Source organism: Rhineura floridana, chromosome 8 (assembly GCF_030035675.1).
Source record: "Rhineura floridana isolate rRhiFlo1 chromosome 8, rRhiFlo1.hap2, whole genome shotgun sequence".
In the NCBI taxonomy this organism is placed as follows: Eukaryota; Metazoa; Chordata; class Lepidosauria; order Squamata; family Rhineuridae; genus Rhineura; species Rhineura floridana.
Genome location: NC_084487.1, coordinates 59,331,769 through 59,342,485, shown reverse-complemented (window position 1 = coordinate 59,342,485; position 10,717 = coordinate 59,331,769). Strand labels below are relative to the sequence as shown.

The 10,717-nt window shown below is 40.4% G+C and overlaps 1 protein-coding gene across 5 annotated transcripts in view; it reads right to left on the bottom strand.

The window, feature by feature from the left end:
* The window catches only part of ATP2B1 (ATPase plasma membrane Ca2+ transporting 1), a 101,770-nt gene that overhangs the window by 52,033 nt on the left and 39,020 nt on the right, over positions 1–10,717 (bottom strand). For all 5 annotated transcript variants that reach the window (XM_061639591.1, XM_061639589.1, XM_061639586.1 and 2 more), the window contains exon 3: positions 7,547–7,744. In XM_061639591.1, the coding sequence (XP_061495575.1) occupies positions 7,547–7,744 (198 nt within the window). The remainder of the gene's footprint in view (positions 1–7,546; positions 7,745–10,717) is intronic.

Here is a 10,717-nt window from a genome sequence, read left to right as displayed (position 1 = left end):
CTATTGGGCTTGAATATCTCTATTTAAAGCTTGGTGGACGAGACAGAATAGCGATTCTGTTGATCTACCATCCTCCTCGCTGTCCAACAGTCTCTCTACCCGGGCTCTCTAAGCTGATCTCAGGGCTGCTGTTGGAGTCTCCCAGACTTTTAGTTCTGGGCGACTTCAACGTACACACCGAGTCTTCCCTTAGTGGAGCGGCAGGGGACTTCATGGCTGCCATGACGACCATGGGGTTTTCCCAACTAATCTCTGCCCCCACTCATGTTGCGGGACACTCTCTTGACCTTGTTTTCTATGCAGGATTGGATGAGAAAGATCTCGGAATAGGGGATTTTTCAATAATCCTGTTGTCATGGACAGATCATTTTCTGGTCAGATTTAGACTATCTACGACTCACACCCCTCCTGAGGAGAAGAGACCTATTAAAATGGTCCGCCCCAAGAGATTAATGGATCCTACCGGTTTCCTTTCAGCTCTTGGGGAATTTCCTCTCTCCCGAGTAAGCGATTCAGTTGAAGCCCTGGTCGATCTTTGGAATAATGCAATGACTAGGGCATTTGACTCTATCGCTCCCGAGCGTCCCCTCGTGCGTCTCCGGGTCAGATCAGCTCCATGGTTTTCCAGTGAGTTGATGACTATGAAGCGCACTCATAGGGGTCTAGAGCGACGCTGGCAGAAAACTCAGAACCCATCTGACAGACTTCGTGTCAAGGAATTCCCTAAGATCTATGCGGCATCCAGACGTGTTGCACAAAGAGCTTTTTTCTCGGTTTCTATCTCCTCAGCTGACAACCAGCCAGCTGAACTTTTTCGGGTGGTCAGAGGGCTGCTCAATCCTGACCACCATGAATCAACCGAAGGTCACTCATTTATCCGATGCCAAGAATTTGCCTTACACTTTGAGAACAAAGTCGCTCAGATTTGTTCCGACCTAGATGCCAATATTTATGCAGTTTCTAGGGATGTACCTTTGGATTCTGTTTGTCCTATTAAGTTGGATTCTTTTCAGCTTGTTCACCCCGGAGATATAGATAAGCTTCTTATTTTAGTATTTGTATTTAATGTTTGTAAAGATAGTTATATGTTTCATCTGTTTTTTTCTCTAATTACTTTTGATTTGTATTTAATATGGGTTTATTATGTTATCTCACTTTTGTTGTATGTTTAAATTGTTGATTTGATGATCAGGTGGTTTTTAAATTGAATGTAAATATATATTTTTTTATCCAATGTACACCGCCCAGAGAGCCTTGCTATGGGTGGTATAAAAATTGAATTAAATAAAATAAAATAAATAAAATAAATAAATAAAATCTACTACTTGCCAGCTTGATCCCTGTCCTTCCTGGATCATAAAGCAGGCCAGAGGGGGACTGGCTAATTGGGTTTGGGGGGTGGTTAATGCCTCTCTCCAACAAGGCTGCTTGCCTGGATGTCTAAAAGAGGCCATTGTTAGACCATTATTAAAGAAATCTTCTTTAGACCCCCCTCTATTTAGACAATTTTCGCCCAGTTTCCAATCTCCCATTCCTAAGTAAAATCGTGGAGCGAGCAGTTGCCTCACAACTCCAACGTTTTTTGGATGAAACGGATTATTATGATCCACTCCAATCTGGTTTCAGGCCTGGCCACGGGACTGAAACGGCCTTGGTGGCCTTAATTGATGACCTCCGTAGGGAACTAGACAGGGGGAGTGTGTCCCTGTTGGTTCTCCTCGATCTCTCAGCGGCTTTTGATACCATCGACCATGGCATCCTCCGGGACCGTCTCTCTGGGCTGGGATTGCAAGGTACTGTTTTGCAGTGGCTTTGCTCCTTCCTGGAGGGTAGGACTCAGATGGTTGTACTCGGTGATTTCTGCTCGGACCCCTGGCCCCTAACATGTGGGGTCCCTCAGGGTTTGGTGTTGTCCCCGATGTTATTTAATATCTATATGAAGCCGCTGGGCGAGGTCATCCAGAGGTTTGGAATTCGTTACCATCAATATGCTGATGATACCCAGCTTTACTTTTCCTTCCCTCCAGATGCTAGGGAAGCCATTCAGCCCCTAAACCAATGCCTGACTGCAGTGATGGGCTGGATGAAGGTGAATAAGCTGAAATTAAATCCAGACAAAACAGAAGTGCTCCTTGTTAGTCGTAAGACTGATTGGGACATAGGGAATTTACCAATGTTGGATGGGGTTGCACTCCCCCTGAAGACTCAGGTTCGCAGTTTGGGGGTGCTTCTGGATTCGGCTTTGAACCTGGAGGCCCAGGTTTCGGCGGTCTCCAGGAGCGCTTTTGCCCAGTTAAGACTGGTCCGCCAATTGCGCCCGTTTCTGGAGACATCCGACTTGACAAAGGTAACACACGCCTTAGTTACATCCCGGTTAGACTACTGCAACGCGCTCTATGTGGGGCTGCCTTTGAAAACAGCTCAGAAGCTTAAATTGGTTCAGAGAGCGGCAGCTAGAATGTTAACAGGAGCTGGCCTACGAGCCCATACAACTCCTCTTCTACAACAACTACACTGGCTGCCGATCTGCTTCCGAGCCCAATTCAAAGTGCTGGTCTTAACCTTTAAAGCCTTACACGGCTTGGGCCCTCTCTATTTGTCTGGTCGTATGTCTTTTTATGAACCCTCCCGACCCTTGAGGTCCTCTGTTGATCCTCCTCTTATGATCCCCCCAACTTCCCAAGCTCATCTGATGGGAACTAGATGTAGGGCCTTTTCTGTTATTGCCCCCAGGCTGTGGAATTCCTTACCGTTAGAAGTGCGGTTATCTCCATCTCTTGTTGTATTCCGTCGCCAGGTCAAGACGTTCCTATTTCGTCAAGCATTTAATTTAAATGATGTTTAGGATGTCTTTTAATTATTGACAGGTCCTGCTGTGATTATGTTTATTTTAAAATTGTTTTTATTGCTCATTTTAACCTTTGTGTATGATTGTTTCTTGTTCGCCGCTCTGAGTCTTCGGAAATAGAGCGGGTTATAAATGTTTTAAATAAATAAACAAATTTGCAGTAGTGGCACCTCAGTTGTAGAATGGCCTCCCCTAAGAGTTCACCTACATTGTGGACTCTCTGGCACCTGATAAAGACCTTTTATTTTCCCAGGCTTTTTTGTTTTAGTACTTTCAATTTGTTGCGCTATTTGCTTTCTACATTGGTTTTATTCTGCTGCTGTTTTAACTGTTTATGATTTTAAGACTAACTTCATGGTTTTAACTTGGGTGAAATGCCAGAAGATTTTGCAAGTAGGTTTAGATCACCCTGATAAGAGACTATTATTTGATTCTCCTGGACCTCAGCAGCTTTTGATACCAGGGCTGTGGAGTTGACTCCAACTCCGACTCCTCTATTTTTCTACTGTCCAACTCCGACTCCACCCAAAATTGCTTCCAACTCCACAGCCCTGGAAAGGGCTGTAAATGTCTTTTTAAATTGGAAACTCTCATAGGAGCATTTTTATCACTGCCTGAATATGCGCTGATCTTGGCATCACAGCATTTGTCTTCATCTGGGTCCTGTGTCATACACTGACACACAAAATGTTTTCCATCTTGACTTATGGTGAAATGCTCAACTACAGCTGACTTCATGGGAAGCTTCTTTGACATTTTGAATTTATATTTTTAAAAAATTGTCAATCAAAATTTATTTTGAAGTCGGAGTCGGTACATTTCTACCGACTCCCAACTCCGACTCCACCCAAAATTGCTTCCAACTCCGACTCCACGACTCCAACTCCACAGCCCTGTTTGATACCATTCAACATGGTATACTTGTGGTTCAGGTTAAGACAGGCTTTGACAAATCCACTCACCAGGTTAAATTACGGAGATAGCCCTCCCTGCTCTTACAAATGAGGTGATGAGACTTAAGTTTTATTGCTGTTTGCAATTCTTAGCTCTCATTCAAAAGTTATTGTTTTTAACTGTTTTAGAAATAACTAATGTTTTTTGTAAACTTCTTGGAGGTCTTTACGACTTCACAATTTTGTTAAATAAAATAAATTAAAAGGTATGGAAATATACAAATAAATAATAGAGAGCATAATACTTTTTTGTTGATAGGGTTCCTATATAAGTTTAAATGACAAACACTGTAAGATTGTTCACATTTCCAATTAAAACCTAAAGGTTGCTTTTCAGCTGGCTGAAAAGCCGTTGTTAAACTATTATTAAATGTGTTTTAGCAAGCTTTATGCATGTTTATTTGATAATACTATAAGCACAATACTTAGGACTGCAGTGTCAGAATCAATTTGTGTAGCTAGGGACAGTTAACAGTTAGGTAGTACAGCAGATTTGTCCTGTCTGTTCACCTTTTGAACATGTTTCTCACTTGGCATTAAGAGCACATATGTTTGCAATGGCATGATTTGATCAGATTACTTCTTACACTGGCTGTTGGAGGAAACAAATCCCCATTCTGAGGACTCTAAATGAATGATCTTGCATTCAAAAAAATGTTTCATCATGAATTCTGATTAAAAAATGAACAAGGCCCCTTCCCTGATAGGTTTCCGCTGGGCCTTGAAAACCTGGCTGTTCAGGCAGGCCTACGGGACCTCTGAGGTGGTTTAGTTTTAATACTGATATTATTAATTATTATTATGATTCTTGTGGTTTTATTGTATTTATTGATGAAATTGTACGTCGCCTAGAGTGGCCGTTGATTCGGCCAGATAGGCGACTAGAAATAAAATTTATTATTTATTATTATTATTATTAATAACCTCAATATAGCTTTTCTAACACCTATGGGAGACAGTATCAGTAATCTAGCTTAGGGAAAAAACCAAGAAGTGGAATATAGTTTATGAAAAACTCTTGCCACAGAGAAGCTTAGTCTTTAAGGCATCACAGAACTCTTCCCTGAAAAATTAGTAACTGTAATACAATTTTAGCTAAAAAATGAAAAGCAAGGATCTTATCAGCCAAATTCCATACATTCCCCACATTTTGTGGTGTACCAGAAAATAATGCGTTTAATATTTGATCTTGCATAAAACATAATTGTGAGGAAGAGGGAAACAATCAACAGTTAAAAATCAACTTCACATAAAGCCCAAGTTACATAATTTTAAGGGAATGTCTAAGTTGATAAATTCATATGTTGCTGTACTGTCAAATAGGACTTGGACCTCAAAACTAGCTAGTAGAAAGTAATGCTTGGATCCTGAGCTCAGGTAATTTCTGAACCCCCACTCCTAGAAAATTATGTGCATGCTGCATCAAACATGCTGTACTAACCATCAGAGTGGACTGAAGTTGCACTTTATGATCATGTTTGATCAAATCCTGGCTTAGCAAGTCAGGATATGCATGATATTCATGTACCCTCATTCATTTTCTTTATGGGATCCAATCCTGGCTCGTTTGGATGCCACTAAACCACCATAGTTCTTGGTTCACACACAATGGGAAACTATGGTTAACTGCAACTTCCTGGTTTGTTTTCCCACTCTAACAAAGGGAGTAGTGAAGTGGAAACAAAGAGGCTCCATACAGGTTCATAAAACTCATGTATATCCAGGCTTATTATCCAAGGTTTTGATTGTCTAAACTAGGCCACCACAGGGCTACATTCAAAGAATGTCCAGAAATTTCAATTGATTCAAAATGCAGTAGCCTGTGTGCTAGCTAACTATTAGAAGCATGTTAACACCTGTAATAGCACAACTGCAGTGACTTTAAATCCATTTCAGTGCACAATTCAAAGCAATAGTTTAACCTTTAAACCCCTAAGTGGCTTTCGTCCAGATTACCCAAGGCACTAGGTAGGATATCTGTGACTCTCAAGATGTTCTTTGACTACAATGCCCATCATTCCGGACAACTAGCCACGCTAGATTGGGCTGATGGGAACGAGAGTAAACCAACATTTGGAGGGCTACAGGTTCCCTGCAACTGATTTAAGGAAATGCTTTTTCCGCACATCCCAAAGTCTTTAGGGGAGACCTGTTTCCAACCTACTCAGAGGTCAGATTAACATATGAGGAGTAGAGTCTTTTCAGTAGTATTATAGTACACTATCCTAGAGAAGTTCCCGAAGTAATATTATTTTAGAAATAGGATGAATGCCTTTCCCACTACCATCCATAACATCTTTAGCAAAGGAAGGCCTTTATTCAATGAGCAGACTTAAAATGACACCGCCAGCTTTCCACCCCAGAGCTATTGCCTGCTGCTGCTATACCATGTGCAATGTGAACATTTTAGGATGATTTTGTTCTGTTATATTCAAGAGTTCTGGGGTTATATCATGATTTTATCATGTTTCATAGCTACAGGAGCTACAAGGCTAGGTACAACTCCCTCCCTCTAAAAAAAAAGCATTCAGAAAGGAATATTTAATACAAACTAAAGGTTGGCATAGACAACAGCAGTTAATTTTCAAAAGGACAAGCAACAAGATGGCCAATTTGAAACAAATAGCATGTCAGCCCAGGCTTATTGTATCGCACTGGTCATTGGCATGGCAGTCACTAGTGTACTATGCAACTTCTGAAGGGGAGACCCGAGTCTTTAAACAGAGTCCATGGTGCACATTCACTGCATGTTTGGAGGCACTTATGCTACCTACCATCAAGATTGTATGTTTAGCTAGCAAGTACTAAGGGACTTGTGTCATTGGTACAACATTAAAATCCACAATTTACCAAATATTATGCCAATATTAGCTTTCTACTGCAAGAACAAAAAGGGGTGAAGCTGCCCTCCCTCCACTATTCTCCTGATCATGTTCCTTTCACATGAGATAATCAATGGCAGAACCAGAAGTTCCTGCATTCCAATACAGTACTTCTGTTTAAAGGTTCACATTTCCACATCTTGAGGAGAGCAAGGGAAGAGAGGATGTGAGCCTAGGTCTGCTGCAGGGAGAAGCTTATACTTGAGGGAATTAAATGGTAAACCTCAAAATTTACCAGTACCACAGTTTTGAAAGCAACAAACAGAACTTCACTCAAGTTTGCTCTGGATCCCTATAAGGATTCCGTTAATCACCTAAAATATATATAAACGTAATTGTGATTAACCAAACAGAGGTTTTTATTATATTAACACAACGTTTCAGCTTCCGCCTTCATCAGCTGCCAACATACAAATGCTGTTACCAAGGTGGGAGTTATAGAGCTTTGAGGATGGAATGCTCAGAGGGGCTTCATTTGCAGAAGCTAAGTAGTGGTGGTACTGTCCTCCAGGTTCAGGCCATGTGGTGCCAATGTGTCCAGAGAGTATATCCAAAAGTTCTCCCTTTTGGTCAATGCTGCTGGATCTATATATATACACTGCCTTCAAGTCGATTCTGACTTATGGCGACCCTATGAATAGGGTACTCTGCAATAAAAATTGTAATCTCTATCTGTCTCAAGTGCTGACTAGAAGTGAATTTAATGGAATTTGCTTATCACACAGTTGTGCCTGTCTCTGTATTAGGAAGCTATAAAACAACTTCATGGTTTCCTAAGATAATCACAATGCACAGACTGGCAAACAATATTCAAACTTAGAAATACATTTCAAGGTACACCAAAAAATATATGGTTTACTTACATGCTTCATTCCCTCCGGGTGGTTGGTAAAAAGAAAGGCCCAGTGATACTATGGCTGCAATTTCTAATATAATTAATGTAACATCCTGTAGTGCTTCCCATACTAATTGAAGAAATGTTTTTGGCTTTTTAGGAGGTATAAAGTTCTTCCCAAACACAGCTGATCTCCTCTCTATATCTGCTGGGTTTCCACTCAAGCCTAAATATTAGAAAGAAAAAGAATTTAGAGCAGTTTTATCATCTACACATCAAGAAAAAACGTCAGTGCTCCCATTGGGCAATTCTATAAACACATTAAGTATATAATGCAAAGTTGCAGTTTTGTATTTAGTGAATGCAACAGGTACTCTTTATGTCCTATGCTTTCTTGAAGTTATAGACTTGTGTGATATGAGGTGGAAGTCTTTTGTAGATTTTTTATCGTACAGCAAAAAAAATGGCTGCTGAGTTTTCCTACTTACAGTCTTATGCATTTAACAGAATGGCTTGTTTCCTTGAGTTTTTCATGTGCTGCAGAGTCTAGACAAGGCAATTCCCAAGAAAGCCAAGAATTTATTTTGGAGCACCTACATTCAGTATTTGCTTTAGTTCGTAGTTTTCTCAGAAACTTAACTTCAAGCATGAGGGTTAAGCAGAAGTCTGCATGTATGCAGTTTTGAAAGCCAATTCTGAAATCTCGTGTTTCCCCAATTCAGAATTGCATTTTTTACCACATGACAATGACACCTATCTTGATGCTGAACACCAATGAGAGAGGTTATATCTTGAAAGGGCTTTCTCTTCATTACATACTACACAGAGAAACCCACAGTGCCATTATAAGGCAGGCCAACACATGGAGTTTGAATATATTCTTATCTGAAGTGTGGCAGCAACTGCATATCTGGCATAAAGAATTAGATTCACTCAGTTCACCTTTGAAGTAATCCTCTTGCAAAGAAAGGATTGCTCAGCAAGTTATCCAGCCAGTCAGATTTTGCGTTTCTGCTAATTCCTTACTATCAGTTGAACAAGACCAGATTCCTCCCTTAGACACCTTACTTACTTACTAATTATTTGATTTATATCCCGCCCTTCCTCCCAGCAGGAGCCCAGGGTGGCAAACAAAAGCATTAAAAACATCATAAAAACAGACTTTAAATACATTAAAACAAAACAACTTTAAAAACATTTTTAAAAGCTTTGAAGACTTTTTAAATAAAAGGTTAAAAACATATTGTTTAAAAAAATCATATTAAAAGCATATTTAAAAGCATATTAAAAAGCAATTGCAACAGAGAAGCTTGTTGAAAGAGGAAAATCTTCAACAGGCGTCGAAAAGATAACGGAGATGGCACCTGTCTAATATTTAAGGGTAGGGAGTTCCACAGGGTAGGTGCCGCCACACTAAAGGTCCATTTCCTATGTTGTGCAGAACGAACCTCCTGATGAGATGTATCTGCGGGAGGCTCTCACCTGCAGAGCGCAGTGATCAACTGGGTATATAAGGGATAAGACGGTCTTTCAGGTATCATGGTCCCAAGCTGTATAGGGCTTTGTACACCAAAACTAGAACCTTGAACTTGAGCAAAGAGGCGTCCAGTGCAATTCTTTCAGCAGTGGGGTGACATGTTGGTGATACCCTACCCCAGTGAGCAGTCTTGCCGCTGTATTTTGCACCAGCTGCAGCTTCTGGACCAACCTCAAGGGCAGCCCCACATAGAGCTCATTACAGCAATCCAGCCTTATGATTTCCAGTCTGTGGTATTTCAGCACTATTCAACCAGGCCTCACTCTCATCCACATTTTAAGATGGATGCAGTATGTATCGAAGCAACTTGGACCACTTGGAAACTTTACCATGACTACTGAAAGTTTCTTAGATATTTAAATACCCCTGGGCTCCTACTGGAAGGACAGGATATAAGTTTAATAAATAGTTGACTATACAGCCCCTTTCATAATAATAATAATTTGTTATTTAACATGAATAGCATTGTTAGCACAATTCAGGCCAGACTCTATATCCTTATTGAAATGAGTTTGGAAGTTATAAAAAAGTTCTGTCCAATTATTTTCCCAAGAATTATTCATGGGATTTTGAGACAAATGTGGATATTCCTACAAGCTGAGGGGAAAAGGAATACCCTGTACTGCTTTTCCTTATTAAACTTAATGGAATAATATTTACTCATTGTTTGATCTCTCAGAATCTTACTCTAAGGAACAATGAGACGAGAAGATAAACAAAACAAGAACTAGAACAGCAACCACTACTTTGTTTTTTGCTGGTACAGGAAAGAATTATTCACGATGGAATTATTAGCAGCAGGGAAAAGGAAACACTTGTCTGCCCTCAGGTTATTATGCCATAAAGGGCAACAGTCCATTCCATGGAGATGAAAAGATTTGAAGATGAAGATACCCATGTGTTACAGGATGGTAGACCCGGAAAACAGATACTAGCTTGAGGCCGGTGCCTGTACATTTCAGGACAAGCCTCTTTTCAACCAAATATCAGAGAAGAAAAATCTCATTGGAGGTACTCTGCTCCAGGAGAAAAAAACACACACACAAGCTTGATAGATAAGCCTCTCATTTGCATAATTCTGTGATTTCATGTATTTGTTTTAACACTCTTGTATTGGTCTCATCTTTCCGATAGGCCTGATTAGGTAATATATAGAACCACCTTAAAACAAAATTCAGTGAAGAGTTCAATTCCAACGGAAGGAGGAAGTCGAATCTCCAGTAAAAGGGGTCGAGGTCCACTCAGCCTTCCATCCATCTGTGGTCGGTAAAATGAGTACCCGGCATATGCTGGGGGGTAAAGAAAGGCCGGGGAAGGAACTGGCAATCCCACCCCATACATACGGTCTGCCTAGTATACATCGCAAGACGTCACCCTAAGAGTCAGAAATGACTCGCACTAGAAGTGTGGGGACACCTTTACCTTTTTATACCTAAAACTTATAGTAAGTTTTCAGATTCCACAAATTCTGGGGGGAAACAAGTCAGACTAAGTTTAATCAGTTTAAAAATGTTATCCACCATGTACAAATCACAAACATCTTTTAAACCCCCCACAATGAAGTGATATTTAACACCACAATAACTAAAAGGTTTTACAGGATGAAATATCTGGGCTACTGGAGATGTCATTTTGCAGACCAGAGTTTTTCTCCATGTGAAC